At 37.8% G+C, this 22,907-nt stretch overlaps 1 protein-coding gene across 4 annotated transcripts; it reads left to right on the forward strand.

Annotated features, from left to right (window-relative positions):
• On the forward strand, window positions 1-22,907 carry frrs1a (ferric-chelate reductase 1a). Of its 4 annotated transcripts, none has more exons than XM_038718925.1 (17): window positions 1-194; window positions 1,477-1,723; window positions 3,050-3,192; window positions 3,385-3,479; window positions 4,429-4,570; window positions 4,694-4,813; window positions 5,847-5,921; window positions 6,071-6,169; window positions 8,701-8,851; window positions 9,391-9,504; window positions 11,208-11,317; window positions 12,501-12,587; window positions 14,471-14,568; window positions 15,008-15,066; window positions 15,192-15,335; window positions 17,920-17,981; window positions 20,912-22,907. In XM_038718925.1, the coding sequence occupies exons 2-17, from the start codon at window positions 1,519-1,521 to the stop codon at window positions 21,002-21,004; spliced, it is 1,797 nt and encodes a 598-aa protein (XP_038574853.1). In that variant the 5' UTR covers window positions 1-194; window positions 1,477-1,518; the 3' UTR covers window positions 21,005-22,907. The 4 variants fall into 4 exon arrangements, with proteins under 4 accessions (XP_038574853.1, XP_038574854.1, XP_038574855.1 ...); XM_038718926.1 differs by having other exon boundaries at window positions 17,923-17,981; XM_038718927.1 differs by having other exon boundaries at window positions 5,850-5,921.

Consider the following 22,907-nt stretch of genomic DNA (forward strand, 5'->3'; position numbering starts at 1 on the left):
AAGTCACATCAAGATGTTCCAATAGTCCATCCATCAGGTTGTAAAACTGCTGCAATAGTACTTCACGCTGCACTTTGAACCACACACACAGACACAGAGGGAAGAGGAACAGTGGAAATGACTCACAGATAAATAGTCACATTTGGAATTATTTCTGGCAGGTTTTCCTTCTACTGCAGCGGAGTAGCAGAGTGGTGAGTACAACAACTTTATAACTCAAGAGTTTATCTAAAAGGGATTTTCTTCACAAATGCAATCATTAAACATATATTGCAGTGACTTGAATTGAATGGAAACCTTTAAATGTCGTGTTTAAATGTCTCTTTGCTGTTCTCTCTGACATGTTGTGTCTTGAGAAATGTGTAGGGTCACTGAGGCTCAGAGGAGGAGAGAAGACAAATACTGTTGTGTGGTTTGCAGTGAGGGAGGAAGTGCTGGCAAGTGTCTCTAAAATTATAAATAGCATATTAAATTTCCTCAAACTATTGTAATGTTAGATGCAGGTTAAGGTCAGTTATATGGGACTGAACACATAATATATGCATGTCTGAAGGCCATTGTTAGATGAAGTAAGCAAGTGTTTTGGTATGTAGTTGTGTGCAACGTTGACATACAGCAGTCTCAATAATGTAAATGATAAAGTGGGACTGAGACAGGGACTACTGACTCGCTTGACTTCACTTGAAATGTCCGAATTTGTGGACACTGGTGGAATTCCCCACTGTAATATTTTCCTAAACAGCATTTTTCACAAGACAATTTACTGTCATTTTCCATTGAAACAACTTGGGAGCGTTATTCATCAAGCATTATTATAAGAAGGCTCGCCGCATTGCTATTTATTTATTTACTTATTTACCAGGGACAATACACATTATTCAACATTGTGGTTTATACTTTAATTGTAAATTTTACCCAGTAAGCTAATTTTCATATGTTGTCCTTGTGCAGGTTGAAACAAATTAGTGCCTGATATCGTCAGTAAAGGGCTTCATCAAGTACTGCAAAAGAAATACATTATAATATATAAATACATGACAAAAGTGGCATAAGCATGGAGTTTGAAAGACATGGAGGTATATAAAAATCGAGGGTCTACTGAAAAGATGTGTGTTAATAAAAATAAAATATATATAAAATATAAACATTCCGTAAATAATAATATTAAATAAAATAATATATTAAATTAAAATAAATAAATAAAACAATAAGCGTGTGTGTGTGTGTGTGTGTTAAAAAATAAAAAAATATTTAAAAAAAATAAAGTAAATAGATAAAACCGCAAAAATGTGTGTGTGTCTGTTTTTACTTACGTTAAAAAAGAAAAAAGGTTTATCCTTTGGTAGGTTTGTTAGAAAGTCCAGGATTGTCAGTAAAGACACAACTAGTCAGAGAAACAGTTAAGTACAGAAATGTTGCTCATGGTCATGTTGAATTGATTCTTTAGAGAGATGTTCGATTTCTTTTTCATTTCAGATTTTGTAGACCCCCTATAGCGGCTCACACTTTGTCCTGTAGATGTCTCCTGTGGGTTTGTATTGTCCCCTTTTTGTCTCTGTCTTGGTGTGTTACTGGGGCACAGCAAGCTGCTATGCCAACGGCAAGGTCACCAAAGCCTGTGGCAGCATGGAACCCCGCCACGGTGTCCCCGGTGAGACCACTCACAGCCCCTACCGCCTAGAAACCAATACCACCACGTTCAGTCCCACAGATCGGATCCAAGGTAACGACTGTGACAAGTCAGTCCTCTGTCTTTGCTCTAACGTTAAAAGCACAGTGCTGTGATAAAGCCTCCACCTCCCTAGAACAGAAACCAACGTCATAGTTACCAAAAACAGTTTACTATAAACTTTTAAATATACAGTACCTCAAAGGGAAGACGCCAGTTAACATAGTCTTTAGTGTGTGAAACAAATTAGGGATGAAATGTAAATAAAACTTTGACCAAACTAATTTAAATTTCATATTCCACTGGAGATTAAACCTAGACAAAAACAGGTGTAAGTGTCCTGACTAACAAGCTTTGTTTTCGGTGTTGGGATATAAAATAATTTTAATTTTGCAGGTCCAATAAATTAATTAATTGAAGTACCCTTAAAGAAGAGAACATGTTAGCCAATTAATTTCATGACTGAGTCTCATAGAATACACTTTATTAAAAGGGCTATATGTATTTTTTTTTTATGAAATCACTTAATAATAAGTCAATTTGTTTACTACCTTTATGTCAGTAGGGACTAATTTCAGTTTGAAATTATCAACACGGCTGTTTACTTTGTTTAAATTCAATCAAGCTTTATTGGCATGAATGTAAAACAACAATATTGCCAAAGCTACAAATAAATTTACAAAAGAACAATTCATTTTGTACATTTCATTAATCAATATAAAAATTAAAAAAATTATAAAAACATATATTTATTAAAAATAAAGTAAATAAAACAGTAAAAGTGTGTGAGTGTGTTTTAAAAAATTTTAAAAAATTAAATATTAATAATTTAAATAAATCAATAAAACAGTAAATGTGTGTGTGTATATTAATAGACAAAAAAAATCTGTATCAAATATGAGATTAAAAAAACAACACAGACTCATAAACAACATACAAATACAAAACAACAACCAAGTTTTATGCTGAAGCCTGTCAGACCAAACGACAATCAGATAATGTGTGTAAAATAAAATAATAATAAAATAATGTAAAATAGTGAAAACAGTCAACATCAGAAAGGCAAATTGTTAGCTCGCAGGCTAATGCAAACCAGTTGCTAACTTTATCCAGTGCAAAATTTTAAAACTTTTCGTTTTAAAGACCTTTTGCTACGTTTGCACCTCCCCTCCAGACTAAAACGGCAAAAACGGAGACCTTAAACAGAGAAGTTTGAAAACGTTGCAGACCCCGTTTTTTTGTTATGAAACTCCGATTAACGTTTTAGTGAAGACGGGCAAAAAGGTGGACTTTAGAAACGATGACGCAGACGCTCAAGTGTGGTACTTTAATTATGTATCATATATGTATATAATAACTTTTTAAATCACCTTTTTCCAGTCATCCTATCTGGAACGTCATATTTTGAGGGTTTCCTGCTTCAGGCCAGAGATCCAGTTAGTCAGAGCTCAGTATCCACGGTTGGCACCTTCACCTTGACCAATCCAAAGACGACACAGCTGCTCACCTGTAATGAGCACAAGGTGCACATGCACACACACACGTGCACACAAACACACATAGCTAGTAGCTGGTGATGAAGTTCAAAAACAAAAAAGCAGAAACAGCAGAAAGTAAGATAACACTCTCGGGTGAGCTCACTAAACAAGATATAAAACAAATGAAAAATAAAATGTATGAAGTGAACTTTAAGAAGTGTGTGTGTGTGTTAAAAGGGTTCAGCCGTGAGCCATACGAGTAAAGCCAAGAAGACGGAGGTTGTTGTCATCTGGAATGCTCCACCTGATGCTCCCAGACAGGTTCAGTTTTTGTGAGTTGATTTCTTTCTAAATGCTCATTTAAAGCGTGACACTCACCACAGAACAGTGTGGTCACAAGTGTTGATTACAGGTTAATACACGGGAAAATAGTCTCCTAGTTAGTAGCAGAAATTCATTCAAATTCAGCAAACTGACACAGTAATGATATTTACACAGAATAAATGTTATAAGCATTAGCTACTATAACCAAGCTCCGCCAGACAAAACAACCACTAAACAACAAATAAACTACATAATATAACAAAATACATTAAATCCATCAGTGCAAAATTGATAAAAACGGTTTGATACGTACACCAAATGCAGAATACAGAAAATACAAGGCAATCATTAATGGTGACACTCTTGTGCTGATTTTAGCCAAAGTTTGAAGCTGGCTTTTAACAACTTTCTAATTAAAAAGTTTCTAATGTTTGTGGGTATGGAATTCCACTTCCACACTACTTTAACAGAGAAGGCGGATTGACCAAAGGTTGTATATGACATGTAAAAATCAATGTTTATCAATTTTGTACAGAGAACACACTCACATGAGTTTGCTCAGTTTGTGTGGAGCACTGTGCTAAACAGACTCCCATATGTATGTAAATTTTGGTGTAAAAATGGATTTAGGGTGTAAGGGTTCATTCTATAGGGATCATCAGTACGCTTATTACGGTTTGATATACCTTATTGACATTTTAATTGTTTGATATAGAGAAAATATCAGAGTTAAAAGAAACAGAAATACTTGCTAATGCAGCAAGGAAAAAATCACTAAAACGTGTCCAACTAACCAGTGAATGTGACAGTGCTTAAAAAAATGAGTTTATGCTCATTTAAAGAAAGGTTTGTATGACTGTGTAAATCCATTATTTTAAAGCTTTTAATATTACTTTATGACAGAATATTTCTGTTTTAGACAGTAACAATGCGTGTGTATCTATGCATACTTTGCAGTGTGACTGTAGTTGCCCACTACAATTTATTATGGGTGAAGCTGCCTGGACCAATCATCTATCAGCACGGTGTTACTCCCCAGCCGGACACGACTACACGTCCCCCCGTGCAGACGACCACATCCTCCATCCTGCCTGGGCCTGTGAGTGTTACAGCATTCGGACTTCTGATTGTGACGTTGATTCTTCAGCAAACAGTAATCAATAATGTATAGTATAGGATTACAAAGGCTAATACCTCCCTCTCTCCATCAACTCACCTTTAGTTCACTTCTGAGGGCTGTGGCCAATCAAAATCCTGCCTGCTAGCTCCTCCAGGCTGTGATCCAAAAGAAGATCCTCAATGCTTCTTCCTGTCCATGACTACAGAGGGACCAGACAAAAAGGTTTGACTTATAATAGTTTAGTTTACTGGTACAATTAATACAATTAAAGGTGCTTCATTACACATTTAAATAGCAGAGGTGTGGACTCACATCACATGACATGACAAACATGATGTCTTTAGACTCAACTTGACAAAATCAAAAGACTTGCAACTCTACTCGACTTTAGCACCAATGACTCGCTTGGACTTGAGTCTTTTGACCCGAACTGTCTTGATACGTTCCCCAAATATAAATCAAGACATAAAAAACACGTGTGCAGCTCATTCACACTTCATTTAACGGATTAACAACTCTGAATGCATCAACAACTAATCAAATTGCACAAGCAGAAAAGGTTTGGCAGAGGAATGTCAGCTGGTGATGCCGATACAATAAATGTATATATTTTTAAAAAGCTGATGATGTGTAAATTTAAAATACTACCTGTTGCTCTTGTTAAAAATATGAAATGGTTAAATTAAATTTGGTGATGAGCACATTATGACCTGTGTGGAGCTAAGTCAGGGCCAAATGTTTTGTTAATTTGAAAAGAAAATTGCAAACAAAATTAAACAAAACTGATCTAAAACTGAAAAACTGAACTGGAACTGAAAAAAATAAGTCCTCAAATATCAAAAGTTCTAAAAGCTGAAAATGAAAATTAATAATTTATTCAAAATAATTCCAGAATTAAATCAACATTTTATTTAAACTGAAAACAAAACACTTAAACACTTATTTTTATTTTGAATATATGGTTGTATTTTTCAAGTTTAAGACCAAAACTTAAATGTTCAATTGCAAGTTTTAGTTTTTCTATTACAGTTTTTTTTCAGATTAACAAAACATTTGGCCCTGATTTACCTCCATAGACCTTCCTATGAATGTAGTGAGACAAATGAGGAATACTGTTGTGAATATTGATAGAGTACAGTCATGAAATTGTTCATAGCTACATCTGGATTCTCTTAAACTATAGGGAATAATGCATTTAATAAGACTGAAATCCACGCACATTTCAGAACATCACCTTACTTATTACTTTTCTCAGCAGTCTGTGATGTTTGAGCTGAGTGGCCCAGCGGAGGGATACGTTTCCTTTGCACTGTCCTGGGACACATGGATGGTAAGCTTGTCCCGCAGAGTAACACAACAGTGTGCAACAAGTATAAACCAGGTCGATCTTCAGTGCAGTCTGAAAAATTTCTTAAAATTTCTTGACGAAATCTTGTATGTCTTTGTATTTTGTGTTTATGCATGTGTGTGTGTGTGTAGGGCAATGATGATGTGTATATGTGTGTAAAAGATGGGGATAAGGTTTCAGTGAGTGCTGCCTTCGTCAGTGGACGAACTCACCCGGAGGACCAGTCGCAGGTAAACAATTTAAACACTTTCTCTCAAAAGATTCAATGCTTTATAAATCAAAAGAAGAAAGAGGACATTGAACCATATACAGCAGGTATGACTGAAAACCATCACACAAGTCAGTCTTTTAATTATTTTTATGTAATCTAAATATTGTTGCTTTTTGTTTCTCTACAATGTTGAAGAGTTAAAGGAGGAAATCCTCATTTCAACCTTGCTTTCCTTCCATTTTTCAAAACCTGATCCACCCAGGTTTACCATGGTACTCTATTTTACAACTGTGTACAAGGATAACTAATTAGTAGAGGGATGCATTTTGTCTGCTTGTCGACATACATTTTTAGGAATTGTTCAAATTAGCTTTCCTTCAAGTGTTGCATATGAAGATTGATATCGATCACATGCTTTAAAGGAGACCTATTATACTACTTTTCCAGTCCTATATTGTAGTTATTTCTTTTCTTATACTGACTCTTCATGTAGGCTTTCATTTCAGCCTCTGTCTAAAACAAGCTGTAGATGCTCCTGTCTCTCCTCCCAAAGCCCACTGTCTTCCGATTGGCCAAGACTTGAAGCATGCTGTTATTGTCGCTGGGCAGAACAGGCAGACTGAGCGTTGCCCTGCCGTTGCTGTGGCAGAAAATGACCATATATGGAACAGCGGCTCCGTCTGGCTCCGTGTTGTATTATGTGTCGCCCTTGGTTAAAAAAAGCAGTTCAAAACAGAGCGTTCAGAACATTAGGAGACCTGAGGTTTTTTGCTCACAGAAATACTTTAACCTCATCATTTGAAGCTTTGGCCATGTTTAACATCAACATCCAACATTATAACATTATAGATAAGTCATAAAATGTGGAAAAGCATGATAGGTCTCCTTTAAATAGGAAGCTGAAATCAGAGGTGTGGTTAACCTAGCTTAGCATTAAGACTGAAAGCAAGTGGAAACAGCTAGCCTGGCCATGTCCATAGTTCAAAAATACACCTATTAACAACTCTAAAGCTCAATAATTAAAAACTTGTATCTTGTTTGTTTTATCTGTTTTACAAACAGATATGAAAAACGTCAGTTTGTGGTTTAGGGGCAAATGACTAATCTGGACAATATTCTCATAGTTTCAGTTTTATTTTCAAGGGACAGTAATTGTAAAATCTTGTGCATGTTATTAATCTTTGAGAATAAATGTCAACAGTTGGTTGCCAACAGTTGGTTGCCAACTGTTGGTTTGGTACCATGCCTTCAGTTAACACAACTTGTCCTCAACAACCATATCTATCAACCAGCGACACAGTCAGAGACACTGCAAAGGCTAACTGCTTCCAAGACTTCCAAGAGTATTTCCTAAATTTTTCCCTCCTTAAATGGGAGAGCGGGGAGATTGGAGCCTGGGGAAAATTGAGTCACCTCTTGTTTCTCAGCAACCATGGATAAAATTGGGGAAAAAAGAGTCATCCATTTTACTGTGATGGAGAGAGGCCCATAGAATAAGTGATAAAGCACATTTAAGTAAAAATAAAACATTTTTTTGCCTTTGAAAGAGACACGTTTGAAGAAATCTCACACGTGTTAGTGCTTCAGGAAGTTACAATATGAGGCTATACTGTTAGCATGGCGTTAGCTCTGAACTGCTGGAGGACACAAGTTTGTTAAAATGCCATGGATGGGTCAATTTGAGCCAAAGACTTGGGCCCGTATTTATCAAGCTTCTCAGATGTACTCATAAGAACACTGCTAAGAATTGCCTTAAAAGTTAGTTATCAAGCATGTCAGTCCCAATTTGAGTGAAGTGTAGGACTAAATCTTAAGTGTCAGTCTTAGTGCTGATTCACAACACTTTGCTGTGCCGCAAACTAGTGATGTGCGGATCGATCCTGAAGATATTTCTGATACCAACGTTTCCTGCTCTGGGATCGATACTCATATAAAAGGATCGATTTCAAAACTCAGTAATTTAGAGTGAGTGTTTGTTTTATCATAACTATCTTACTGTCACCAGGATGGTCTAATTATAGGCTACTCGGTTGATAGGAACTACTTTACCTTCTGCCTGTCAAAGTCACGCTTGCACTAGGGCTCTGTGACGGAGCACTTTACATTTCCCGTGACTGAATACTGACACCGACTGACTGTAAAAACAGTCACGTCTGGCTGTATTTTAGCTGTGAAGGTAATAATGTGACATGTGAATAATGTAACTTGACAGTGGCAACACTGCAAACTTCGCTAAACATCTGAGATTAAGACAAAATAATATGATGATGTTACGAAGCGGCAATTCTGAGCAGGATATTTTCATTATAATTAAAGAATATGACAGTAGTTTGATGTCTTGTCATTATAGAGCTATTATTTTTAATTATTAAGGCTACAGCCTACTCTTTATTTTTCTACAGAAACGGGAGAGGGAGGTCACATTAAACTAGTGTGCTCGCTTTAAAGACGCCTCAAGTAAAAACTGGCTCAAGTTACCCCACTCTCCCCTATTGGATTTTAAGGTTAACCCAACAAATTGTTGTTGTTGTCCTTTGTGTGTGTCTACAGTCTGGTCTCTCCTTGGTGTCATGGCGGCTAGCAGACGGAGCAATTCAGTGTAGGTTCAGTAGACCAGTCAAACTGACCAATCAGGAACCAGCCCGCTACGATCTGGACCAGGAGTACTTTCTGTTTATAGCCAGCGGACATGCTCAGTACGGTAAGAGAGTATGCACATACGTGCTTCCTGAAACTGAACCCGCTGACCCTGGCAGTAATCTTGTTTTTTAGAGGCCAATTAAAGTTCTTATCAATCTGTCAGCATTTGTTATGTCACATGACAGTAATGGATATCAGTTTTATTGGAGGAACAGGATGTCATTAACAGGAAATGTAGAGCACGAAAATTACGGGCTTATTTGCTTCTGTTCTGGTGATTAAGGGCTTCTTCTCACATTCTGGTTGATGTTTAATTGGCGTAGCAAGTAAAAAATAATGTGAACGCATGACATGAATTATCTCACTTTGTACTAACTTACAGTGTTGCGGATGGCTTGACGTTAACCATCAACAGCACTTGTGTGTCACATGTTTAGCACACGTTTTGTCGCTGTTTGTTCATATTCTGTGTCAACCTAATGGTACCGTCGAGCTTTATCTGACTTCAGAAGGTTGGGAACTTCTAGAATGGCATAATTATAGCTAAAATTTAATATCCTTGGAGGAATTTAACAGGCACCATTTTTGTATCTCCTTTAGGTAAAGTAAAGAGACATAGTTGGCAGCCATTAATCTCCACCAAGAGCAAACTCATCACTGGACCCCCTGAGGTCCTACAAGGCTCCCGGGGACCCATCATTATGAAAATGCATGGTGGGTAGAGTTCTACATTTTTACATTTAGGTCACTTAGTGTCGGTGTTATCTAGGCTTAACAGAATCACTTTTCTACTACATATGTAAAATATGTAAATGCTATCACAATCCGATTTCTTTATGCACAATGAATGATGCACAGACAGCCAAGTGTCAGAAAACACATCATTAGAATGACAAGATGCCCAACACGATACGGATATCAATCTGCAACTGTTTATTTGATCTTGTCATGTTTGGGGTTTTGTAGCCTAATCTATTCTTTGGTTCATTCGCATGTTTAGGTTTCTTAGTATCTGTCTTGTCTCTATTCTTAGTCCTGCGTTTAAGTTCTTAGTCTTGTGCCTTAGTTCATGTTTAGTGTTTTTCCTGGTCTGTGTACTTCTATGTTTTATTATTTTGGCCTGTGTCTTAGTCCTTAGTCTGATGTCTCCATGTTTAGTGTAGTCCTGGCCCCTGTTTGGTCCGGTATCTGTCCGTGCCCTGATTTTGCAGTCTTCCCATGTTTTGTTTTTTACTTTGGTTGATCTGTCCTCGTGTGTTCACGAGTGCTTTACTTCCTGATTCATTTTGTAATCTTCTGCGCCTGGTGTTCTTGTCCAGCTTTTGTTCCTGTTGTTGATTACCTGATGAGTTTCAGCTGTGCTTCCCTCCCTGCTTGTTTGCCTGTGTATATATTGTCCTCAGTTGTGTTCAGTGTTTGTCACGTTCTCGTCTGTGTGGAGTTTGCTGTCCTTCACCTACACTTGTAAATTTATCCGTGGTTTGTACCTTGTTCCTTTGTTTAGGATTGTTCCTTGTTGATTATGTTTTTGTTTGGAGAAACTTTTGTTTGAACAGTTGCCACTGAGCTCCCAGTGTAATCCTACTTTATTTGTTTAATAAATCTTTGTTGGACTGCAATTCCCTCGCCTCTGTCTGCATTTGGGTTCACTCCTCTGTTTCCTGTCGCTGCCCAAGGACACTTCCCCAAACAAGAATATTTGACAGTGTTAATCTAAGTCTAATTGAAAGCATTTTAACTTATAACAAATGTACATGGTAGTGTTGTAGTACTCGAGACCAGTCTTAAGATGGTAAACATGGAAAATAGTGTTGAATAAAGATGCTTATGTTGATTTCAGCTCTTAGTGTTTGTTTGTGGGTGTTTTAATGGGAATGTGGATCTTTCACGTCAGTTTGAGAAGTACCTGTGATCTCGTTTCACATTTTGTGTGTCATGTAATGTGGGGAACTGGTCTTTGTCTTGACTCGGTCTCACCCTCCCTCGGTCTTGGTCTTGACTTGGTCTCTGTTTGGGAGGTCTTGACCACAACACTAGTACATGGTATGGACAAATGTGGGCGAAGGAGAAAAACAGATTGTGCAGAATCACAAAAATGGGTTTTAAGATTATTTAGAAAGAGCAGAAACAACTGGGCTGTAAATACAAAACGCAGGTGAAACAAAAATCTAGACAAATTGCATCTGATTCTGTACACCCCTTGTTTAATGAATTCAAATTGCCCTCTTGAGGGCGCTATGGAGCATCTGCAACAACTAAAAACATTTACAAAAAGTCTTTTAAGCAAATAACACTGGAATCCCATCTGCCAATGTCTGTACAGTGCATGTTGTGTTATTTATTGTTTGTACTGTGATAATAAATAAATAAAGATCCTTTGAAAGTTTCTGCTCAATTTCCTCCTGTAACTTCTCCAGGTGCGCTAATGCTGTTAGCCTGGATGCTAACAGGAAGTGTCGGTACCTTTATCGCCAGCTTCTATAAACCCGATTGGCAAACTGTGCTCGGCCAGAAAGTCTGGTTCCAGGTAGATATCTCTCTCTCTCTCTCTCTCTCTCTCTCACTCACTCACTCACTCACACACACACACACACACACACACACACACACACACACACACACACACACACACACACCTTACCCTAAGTAAGTAAACTTTATTTATGTTGCACATTTTACAGACAAGAGGGGTCACAAAGTGCTTTACAGTAAAAATAAACTAAAAACAAATCAAGTATCAACTGTAAATATAGCTTAAATTCCACTGAAATCTGATTAAAGATAATTTTTTCATATTACCATAAAATACGCTACAAATTTGGGGAAATCAAAACCTTAATGCTGATTAAAAGCTGTAAAAAGATTTCTTTTTTATTAATATACACACACACACGCTTACTGTTTTATTTACTTTATTTTTTATTTTTATTTTTTAACACACACACACACACACACACACTTTTACTGTTTTATTTACTTAATTTAATGAAATGCATGTAATGAACTGTTCTTTTGTAATTTATTTGTAGCTTTGACAATATTGCTGTTTTACATTCATGCCACTAAAGCTGAAGTGAATTGAATTGAGTTCCTGAGCTTTGGCGCCATTACGCAGAAATCACAATCACCTCTTGTCTTAAAACTTGTTCTGGGAATGGGTAACAGGTCTAAGAGGTGTGTGCATGCAATAGATCCTGGATGTATAAGGGAGTTTGACCATGCAAGGCTATGTATGTAGTGATTAAAATTTTAAAATGAACTCCATTCAAGGGCCTAAAGCTCAGGAGTAATGTGCGACCTCCTGCTGGTCTTAGTCAAACGTCTTGCAGCTGCATTCTGAAAAACTTGCAGTTGGTCCACAGAAGATTTGTTCAAACAAGAGTACAGTAAATTTGCAATAATACAAACGTGATAAAGCATCTCCATCTCTTTTTTTAGAGCCCATGTTAACCATCACATCTACAAGCCTCACCTTAACCCTTACCCTACTCCTAACCTTAACCTAACTGTAACCTGAACCCTAAAACTAAGTCTTTACCCTCAAAGAACGTCACTAGTCCACATCGGTTAGAGTTCCCACTGGGATATAAACATGAAACACACACACATATCTGCTTTACAAAATATAAGTGAACTAAACGGCAATGATATTGAATGAATCCTATTATGTGTGTGTGTGTGTGTGTGTGTGTGTGTGTGTGTGTGTGTAGGTTCATCGAGGCCTGATGATGCTGACTGTGACTCTGACCATTGTGGCCTTTTGCTTCCCATTTTTCTACAGGAAAGGTTGGAGCAAGGTACAGTACACACACGTAATTTAGTTACGTAATTAAATTAGAAAATGAATGTAACTGTTATCCATTACAGCTACTGGGAAGAAATGTGTATTTAAATTACAGTTCACGATTACATCTGAATATTTTCTGTAAAAAGCTCGGATATAGGCTGAATAATATTCATTTTGTTGTTTTGCATGTGTCTTCCTTTGCCATTTCCAGCCTCAGCCCTTAGTAAAGTTTGATCCTATTCTGATGCTTTTGATTGGTTCTCCTGTTTGACTTTGCAGCGCCACCTGTCTGCCAGTTAAACTGCCTCTCAAGCTGTCTTTTGGAAATGGTTAACAGCTGAAAACGTTCAGCAGAAATTCAGAAAAGTAATCAAAAAGTAATTTAATGTAATAAGTGACATTACTTTGATAAAGTAATTGAAATAGTTACACTATTACATTTTAAATATGGCAACTTGTAATAAGTTAACTATTAAATTTAGAAAGTAACCTTCCCAACTCTGCACACACATACACAGTAGGGCTGGGTATTGAGTTCAATACCTTTTTGGCAATGACCGAATTGCCTCAATACCATCGAGTGTCAAAAAATGTTGATACCTAAAGGTTCTTGTTAACGTCAATGAGCCAATAAGCATGCAGCGTGCTTGATGTGCCCAAATCTAAAAGTGATTGTAATTGGCTGCGGTGATGTAAACACTAGTTCACGCCGGTTACGAACAGAGACGTGGCTCGTGGATGTAGAGAGAGGTGGAGAAGATCAAAAGCGTGGCTACATTGCACCAGGCGTGATGCGACACGACAAACCTGGAGAAGCCCTTGACTGTGCATGGAATAAACTTAAGAGCTGAAAGTTGCTCCGTCCTTGACTGCAACAAGACTTTGCTGCAGTGGAATAAAATAGTCGCCTGGCCACCTCGTCCTCTAGTGAGGAGGAAACTTTGATATGTAGTGGCAGAAACTTGTTTTCATGAGATGAGAGATTTCTCTCTCTCTCTCTCTCTCTTTCTCTCAGGCCTATTGCCATGAATGTTTAGGTTGTTTAGGTTGCAATGTTGCCATAGCACAGATTCACATATAAACAATAAAAAAATATATAATTGAAATGAAATTACATTATAAAAACTAAAGAAAGGGGAATAAAAACAACAAAAACACAATATAGGCTAATGTTACCTTGAAAATATATATATGTCTTGATTTTTGACAAGCAGTAGAATTTTTCAAAGGAACAATTATTAAAATAAAAAACAATATTAATGATGATAATGTGATAATTACGTTACTTTATACAAACAACAATGGTTCTCAGTTTGTTGAGAACAAAATTGGTATCGAAAAAAGTATCGTTCAGGAAGCAGTATCGAGGTCGAGGTATCGTATCGATATCGAAAATCTTTAAATGATACCCAGCCCTAATACATTGATTTGGGTCTAGTTAGAACTTAAAATCCCAGTGACTCACTATGCTTTAATTGACTGTCATTACAAAATACTGCTTGTTGTTAAAATGATGATAAGAATAAATTACTAATCTGGACAATATTCTTATAATTTCAGATTTATTTCCAGGGTACAGTAATTTTATAGTCTCATGCAGGTTATTATTAATTTTCAAGGATTTTCAAGGATAGCATCTTCACTCAACAAGTATGTGAATTTGACACCAATTAAAATGAGATCAAGATTCAGATTAGCACTCTGTAGTTCATATTCCAATTTTATAATGACAAAATGAGCAGTGTTGGCCTCATACATCACAAACAGATATATAAACATTAACTTTAAGTCGTTGTTGTCCTGCTGTTATGCTCATACATCACCAGCAGAGAAGGCTGTTGGATCAATTACTGCACAACTCTACTGTGTGTGTGTGTGTGTGTGTTTATGCAGCATGCAGGTGTCCATCCATACCTTGGCTGTTGTGTTCTGACATTGTCTCTGATTCAGCCAATAATGGCTGCGATGAGACCGTCACCTGACTCACACAGGTAATCACTTCACTTTTATTTGCAGGGCCAGGTTCACACTGTGGATTTCGTCCCTCTTACATTAGAATCCCGTCATGGAGAAATCACTTCAGGGCCAGTTTAAACAGGAGGAATGACGAATAACTTTAAACGTGTGAGCATGTGAGACAGATTGAAAAATAGTATTCTTTAATTGTCCAGTAAAAGGTATTTTTTCAGTTTGCTTTGATTGAGATCTCTGCCCATAGATGAAAATAATAATGTGGACAGTATTTAGATTGCCTTAGGGTTACTCTGTTAATACAACTTTTGAACTGAATACGGAGGACTGACTGCATGAATATGTGACTGACACATTGGAGGATTGAATGTGTAAATTATATTTTATTTGCATTACTATTTAATGCTACGTTTTATTACAGTATATTAAAATATAGGTATTATTTCTATCTCTGTCCAGGAGGTATATCTTTAACTGGGCCCACTGGGGAGTTGGATCTGTGACTGAAATCATGGCAGGTTGGTCTGCATTCAAATACATTTCTGAACCACAAACATTTAAAAAAGAAAAAACACCTTTAAAAAACCTCTGGGTTTCCTACCTGGTTGATCAAAGTTACATCCTGTTTTCCATGTGACTGCAGTGGCTTCCATGTTCCTGGGAATGCGCCAACCATCACTGCTCCTCCCCCAGCCTTGGGCAACGCATGTTCTGATTGGCTACGTGACATGGCTGGGCTCGTTTAGGTTCCTCCTCCTGATGCAGAAGCACTTTTACATCAACAAATGTAGGAAAATTTGAATTTGGAAGGTTATTGTACATTCAGAATCCGTGTATGGTTTGTTCTTTCATTATTTCATTTCAAAACCAAATCCAGTTTCTGTTTTAAAACCAAAATGGAAAAACTGAAAACCAAATAACTGTTTTGTTTTTCTGTTTTAAACCCATAACAGAAAACAAAGGAGCTGCGTTTTGTTCCATCTTTGGCCGGCGTTGTATCCCTACAACCCGTTCTCAATCCTCGGCTTGTCATATATGGACGCACGGTCAAGACCTATCGGCATTTGTAATGCACTTTATTAATTTTATATACAGGTGCTGGTCATATAATTAGAATATCATCAAAAAGTTGATTTATTTCAGTAATTCCATTCAAAAAGTGAAACTTGTATAATGTATACATTCATTCCACACAGACTGATATATTTCAAATGTTTATTTCATTTAATTGTGATGATTAAAACTGACAACTAATGAAAATCCAAAATTCAGTATCTCTGAAAATTAGAATATTACTGAAGAACAATACAAAAAAAAGATTTTTAGAAATGTTGGCCAACTGAAAAGTATGAACATGAAAAGTATGAGCATGTACAGCACTCAGTACTTAGTCGGGGCTCCTTTTGCCTGAATTACTGCAGCAATGCGGCGTGGCATGGAGTCCATCAGTCTGTGGCTCTGCTCAGGTGTTATGAGAGCCCAGGTTGCTCTCATAGTGGCCTTCAGCTCTTCTGCATTGTTGGGTCTGGCGTATCGCATCTTCCTCTTCACAATACCCCATAGATTTTCTATAGGGTTAAGGCCAGGGCAGTTTGCTGGCCAATTAAGAACAGGGATACCATGGTCCTTAAACCAGGTACTGGTAGCTTTGGCTCTGTGTGCAGGTGCCAAGTCCTGTTGGAAAATGAAATCTGCATCTCCATAAAGTTGGTCAGCAGCAGGAAGCATGAAGTGCTCTAAAACTTCCTGGTAGACGGCTGCGTTGACCTTGGACCTCAGAAAACACAGTGGACCAACACCAGCAGATGACATGACACCCAAACCATCACTGACTGTGGAAACTTTACACTGGACTTCAAGCAACGTGGATTCTGTGACTCTCCTCTCTTCCTCCAGACTCTGGGACCTTGATTACCAAAGGAAATGCAAAATTTACTTTCATCAGAGAACATAACTTTGGACCACTCAGCAGCAGTCCAGTCCTTTTTGTCTTTAGCCCAGGTGAGACGCTTCTGACGCTGTGTCTTGTTCAAGAGTGGCTTGACACAAGGAATGCGACAGCTGAAACCCATGTCTTGCATACGTCTGTGCGTGGTGGTTCTTGAAGCACTGACTCCAGCTGCAGTCCACTCTTTGTGAATCTCCCCCACATTTTTGAATGGGTTTTGTTTCACAATCCTCTCCAGGGTGCAGTTATCTCTATTGCTTGTACACTTTTTTCTACCACATCTTTTCCTTCCCTTCGCCTCTCTATTAATGTGCTTGGACACAGAGCTCTGTGAACAGCCAGCCTCTTTAGCAATGACCTTTTGTGTCTTTCCCTCCTTGTGCAAGGTGTCAATGGTTGTCTTTTGGACAGCTGTCAAGTCAGCAGTCTTCCCCATGATTGTGTAGCCTACAGAACTAGACTGAGAGACCATTTAAAGGTCTTTGCAGGTGTTTTGAGTTAATTAGCTGATTAGAGTGTGGCACCAGGTGTCTTCAACATTGAACCTTTTCACAATATTCTAATTTTCTGAGATACTGATTTTGGGGTTTTCATTAGTTGTCAGTTATAATCATCAAAATTAAAAGGAATGAACACTTGAAATAAATCAGTCTGTGTGGAATGAATGTATACATTATACAAGTTTCACTTTTTGAATGGAATTACTGAAATAAATCAACGTTTTGATGATATTCTAATTATATGAACAGCACCAGTAAAGCCATTTCTTTTCAGGTCGCATCGCATCTCATATCAACTGTGAAGAACATGATTGTAGAAGTGAGCACTATATTACAGAGCCTCGAACACTCCAAATTGTCCGTCTGCATCAAGGAAGCATTTTGTTTTGGGCTGATCTGAAGCAGCTGGTTTTCTGAGCAATCTAAGAAAATACCTGAATATGTTTATCAAGGTTTTTTTTCTCAAGGCTATGGCCAGGGTCTGACCTCCTCTCCCTCGCCCTGTACGTTCCCCGCTCCCCCTCCGTTCACCCTACTATGGGTTGTGTTGCCAGTGGAACCGGCGCACTGGGCAACTGAGAAATCTTAAAAACCGTAGGATTCTCAGGAAAGTGTTCCTGTTCAAGTTGCTAGTGAGTTACAAACTGAACGTTGAGCCAATATTACATAGCTTGGTTTTAAAACAGAAAAACAAACACCGATGTCTTTTTTTTTTTGTTTTCTGTTTATCTGTTTTTCCGTTTTGGTTTTAAAATGGAAAAACCAAAATACGAATTGTTTTTTTCCGATTTGGTTTTTGAAAGAAAATAATGAAAGAACGAACCATACACAAATTTTTCAGGGTTTTACTGCTAGACTTATTTTGATGAATTCTTATGACAAAGAGTATCGCGTACTACTCTAACTATTGTTTGTTTGACCAGCAGCACTGGGGTCAGATGACACACAGGGCATCCTCTCTGACCAGTCAGAGCGTGGTCACTGGGTAAGTATCAAACTAACAGTTAACGCAGTGCAAAATTTTTCTTACATGGCATTCACACATGTTTACTGACACCTAAATAGAAAACAGCCATAAGTGTTTAGTGATTTGTGTTACTCCTGTTTTTTTCCTGCTTTGACAAGTCTAGTTGGTAGTAGAGTATTCTTACTTGGCAAGTTGAACTCCCAATAATGGGAGGAGCAGCACACTAAATTTTGTCCAATCACAACAGTGTTCTCTCTCAATAGCTCATCTTACCTCTGGTGACTTCAACAACACCTGCTGTTTGACAAAATAATATCAATGAAATTTCATTGAACTTGCTTTTTTTGGTAAATAAGATGTCGGTTAGTTGATTCGGTGTCAACTTAAGCCCTGGATATACTTGCTTTTAGCCACGCGTGTCCTGCGTCCCTTTGGAGCGTAGGTTGTGCACGTCTCGGGAAGAGACGGATGAACGTGGGGGCAGTGTGTCGATCTGACAGGCGGGTCAGCAGCAATCTCCTGTTCTACACACCAGCCCACGTGGTGGCGGTATGCACCATCAAACGCAAAACACGATCAAGGTCAGCAGCAGCCTTTAAAAAAGGAGATTTATGGCGGGATATTTACAACAAAACTCCTGGAGCTAGTCCGTAATTACCGAGATCGTTATGTCTCATTAAAATCACAACCTCCTTGAGTGTCGCTACGTTTGGTTTGTTTTCGTTGTGCACATTTGGAGGGCGAGGGATGATCCGCTCTTGGTCTGCCCCCTAGTGGATTCACGTTTAATCCTCCAGGGACACGCAAAGTACACCGGCAAGTATGTGAACAATGTCGTTTGCATTGCCGACGCAGGTCTACGCCTACGTATTGTCAAAAAGCCAATTGGCTTTCTGATGACGTTTCACAAGAACAAAAGTACAGACAAGAACGCAGATTGAGAAACAGCGAATATATATCACGTTCGCTTAAAAGAGGCGTGTTAGTCCATTGAGTAAATTTCTAGTAAGTAACTTCACAGTGTTCTTGTTGTAATTTTCTATTGAGTATGGATTCTTCTTTTATGTGTAATCTGATAAAGATGTAAACTGCATATTAGGTCCATTGTAATAAAATAAAAATATGGAGCCAGGGGAGAGGGGTAAAAATCAAAAATTTCCATGATTAAAGTGTTAACTTTCAAGGGAGGGGTGTAAATAATCACAAATCTACAAGTAAAAATGATACTCTGACATTGCAATCATACATTTAGTTTAGAAAATGTCTGAAAACTGTTGTGTTTTTGGCCAAGGAACCACATCGCTTCATTTTGCAAGGCTGCAACATCCCACTACAGACACCGCTGCTGTGTCTATTATACATGCAGTGGAAAATTATATTATGCTTTACTATCGCTAAATGAGGTAATACTCGTGATTTCGGTCTACAATCACCATATCATCAACTGCATTTGAACTTCAGAGATTATGGCTTGAATTGGGTGTATTCAGAAGAAAACACAAAAGGGATTTGGATATTTTGTGACTTTAATCTCAGCGAATTTCTGAGTTTTTACCACTTTCATCTCCTCCATAAATCACAGAGGCTGCAGAGCTACACTTATGAATGCGAAGGTATCGTGTTAAGAATAACTTAATTTCAGCTGCAACCCCAGTGGGACACGTCAGGATGAAATCTAAAATTATTTAATGAAGTGGTATGTATTAGGGCTGAACGTTTTCAAAATTGCGATTTGAAAGAACGCGATTAGCTAATCGTGAAGACAGCGATTAAAATGTAGGTTAATTACACAGCTCATCTGACCTGTTTTAAAGATCTCATATTCTGCTTTTTGGCTTTTCCCCTCTCCTTTATTGAGTTATATACCTTTTTTGAGCATGTACTAGGTTTGCAAAGTGAAAAAGTCTCCCACAGAAAGCACTGCCTGAAAACAGCTTGTTTGTAGTCCAGACTTCTCTTACGCTTTCTTGTGACATCACAGCGAAATACGCGTCACAAAGTTCCCCAAGCGGCTACTCCGACACGCCCTTCTCTGCTTCTGATTGGCTAGTAGTCCTTAACTAGGAACTGCGCATGTGCAACTCCCAATAAAGATCATTTAGAGGCAAGATGTATCACTCCATAGCTAAAATTAAGCCTTCAACACAGGGTGAAAAGAGGAGCTGCAGCAACGTGCAGTATGGCAAAAAATATGGTGTTTTTTGAAAATTAAACCATGTAAACCTGTTCAGGTACAACCTCTAAATAAGATTATGAACCTGAAAATGAGCAGAATAAACAGTCATACTCTAATACTCTACTACTACTGTGCGGGCTACATATCACACATGGAGCATTTCAGAATAAGAGCGTTTTGCCTGCCTGATTTTGCTAACTTGTTTTGATAATTTGTTCCTTGACTGATGTGCTTCTATCATGATTAGGTAGGCTACATAGTTAAATTGTTTCTTTCTTGTCTGTTTTAACTGTGTTTATTGTTGATATGCGATCAGGCGTCTGCACGGGGTGTTTTATTTTGAAAATTGACCGGATTCTCTCTGCGGTTCTGTGTCTGACTTCCTGCCCGGTTCACCTGCTCTGCTCTGCTTGACTCGGGTTCCGTCAAAAATAGACTGGCAGTGAATACTGAAGTTTAGCTAAACTTAAAAAAACATTGCAAATCAAATCAGCAATTCAACACAAAGTACAGAAAGTCATGAGATTAAATACAGACAGCAAACCCCCACAGACAGGTTTCTTAAAATTAGTTTTAAATCCCGTAGAGGATGGTTACCTGGCATATCCTCAACTGCTGCCACAGGTTAATGCAAAACACATGCTGGGATATATTTCCAAACCGCATTCACACAGGTCAGCTCCCAAAGCATCCTTTGATACTGGACTCACTGCTGTGAGACGGGTATTGAAATCCTGTTCCTACTTTCTAAACTTCTACCTTTATGTTTCAGGTGTCCTTCGTGAGGTCGCTCCTCTTGGCTGCCTTGGCTCTGGGAAACTCTGGTCTCCTAATTGCCTTGCTGTCTTCTATTGCTGGAATTTGACATTTAATGGCAAAGAGGTTTTCGAGAGCATGACTGAAAGCATGTGTTGCAAGGTTTGGGGTTCCAGTGTAATTCCAAGTTCAGCAAAGCCTCACAACAGAAAGAATGAGAAACATAACTTTATTAATCAGCCAAATGCACAATCATTTTTATTTACAACCAAATCTATTTGACTGTATATATTTTTGTTTTGTCCATTTTCAGATTTTTCCTTGTATTTGTGTAGTTCGATATTTAATTTAAATCCTTGAATTAAATGTAGATTATCTCGTTCTATATTCAGTGGCATCATTAATGTTTAAAGGCAGCACTTTTAGGCCCTTATTGAATAATTCATGAAAGAAAATGCTTAGATCAGCAGAATAGCCTACTGCAGATGCTTTTTATTGCTTTTAATTTTTGTTTTGATTCTTACATGAACTTTGTACTCAGCGTTGTCTTAATAACTGTAAAACTATCATTGACTTTTTTCATATTCAGTGGTCATTAAATTGGATATTATCCTTTTTCAAAGACAGATCCTGCTATTTTTGAATGTCTGATAACGGCCTGCAATAAAAGAAACGGTAGCAATGTGTCACTGCTCCACTTCATATGGCACCATGCATACTGTTATTTTAAAGCCATTAACAACAGGTAGTACATATATTATTGAGAAGGAAAAAACAACAGGCAGCCTGCTCATGCTTATACATTTGTTCACGTGCACCTAAACCACAAGACACCATGAGGAATGTTAACGCTAGAAAACATTGATTATGGAATTGCAACAAAATCTATCCATCAAAATAAACATGTCATAGAGTCTTGAGCTTTAAGTTGTTTATAGTTCAGTTTATATGAGATATCAGTAGCTAATAATGATATAAAATACAAAGAGACCAGAGGAAAAGATTGTGGTTTTGAGAAATGCTAATAAACATGTTTTGTCTTGTACTTTAAAGATCCAGTGTGTAATATTTAGGAGGATCTATCGACAGAAATGCATTATAATATCCATAACTATGTTTTCAGTGGTGTATAGACTTTACAAAATAGACCGTTATGTTTTTATTACCACAGAATGAGACATCTCTATTTACATACACAGCGGGTTACATGGAAGTATCCATGTTTCTACAGTAGTCCAAATGGACAACTGTTTCTCTGCACATGTGCGACGAAGTGGGTTTGCTCACCACTTGTCCCATACAGGCCATGACTTTCTAGTTTATACATATATGTTTATGTTTTTTCACCACTTACTATTCCGGGTTGTTTGTGTTTGTATTATGTTACAGGCGAGTGCAAAGCATATGATAAGTTAAAGTAAACACATCAGTCATAAGTCAGTTTCTGCTCAATTTTATTAGGTTGCAAGTTTAAACTTGGTTTAATTGTTTTCCTGTGTTAATACTTACAATTGTTTGTTCCTTTGTTCAGTTCCACCATGCAGGATAATTGTTTGGGGAGGGGCCGGCCTAAGCATTTCCTGTTTTATAGGAATAGAGTGGTCATGGATGACATCACCGGGCCAAACCAAGTAGAGGGTTTTCTTTCTTTATAGGAATGTTTCTTTTGGTTGTTTTTGATTATTATGAATAAATGTGTGAATAACCCTGACCTGTCTTCTAGGCCGTGAGAGCAGAGTGAACTGATAACGAAGTTCCAAATATTAAGAGATTTCTAGATATAGATGTTGTGGAGTAGATCAACCTGCATCAGAATGGGATGGGCTGAAGCAGTTGGGTGTGAATTGACCACCCTATATAAACAGGGGGGGGGAAAGGAGGTGGGTGTGCTGCTGTGAACACTCGTGTTAGTGTTGCTATAAGTTTGAGGCGTTATTTTTCTTTTATTATTTTGGATTGAGTTATCCGTGTACTGCTGACCATGATCAATAAAATAATCACTTCTGCAAACA

Source organism: Micropterus salmoides, unplaced genomic scaffold, assembly GCF_014851395.1.
Source record: "Micropterus salmoides isolate LMB-PRFRI ecotype aquatic unplaced genomic scaffold, ASM1485139v1 Ms_hic_scaffold_14, whole genome shotgun sequence".
In the NCBI taxonomy this organism is placed as follows: Eukaryota; Metazoa; Chordata; class Actinopteri; order Centrarchiformes; family Centrarchidae; genus Micropterus; species Micropterus salmoides.

Bases quoted from the DNA above. Each gene is read 5' to 3' on its own strand.
- frrs1a (XM_038718925.1), top strand. From the start codon at position 1,519: ATGTCTCCTGTGGGTTTGTATTGTCCCCTTTTTGTCTCTGTCTTGGTG. The intron at 3,480-4,428 runs GTGAGTTGATTT...CATACTTTGCAG, and splicing joins CCCAGACAGGTTCAGTTTTT to TGTGACTGTAGTTGCCCACT. The intron at 9,505-11,207 runs GTGGGTAGAGTT...TAACTTCTCCAG, and splicing joins CATCATTATGAAAATGCATG to GTGCGCTAATGCTGTTAGCC.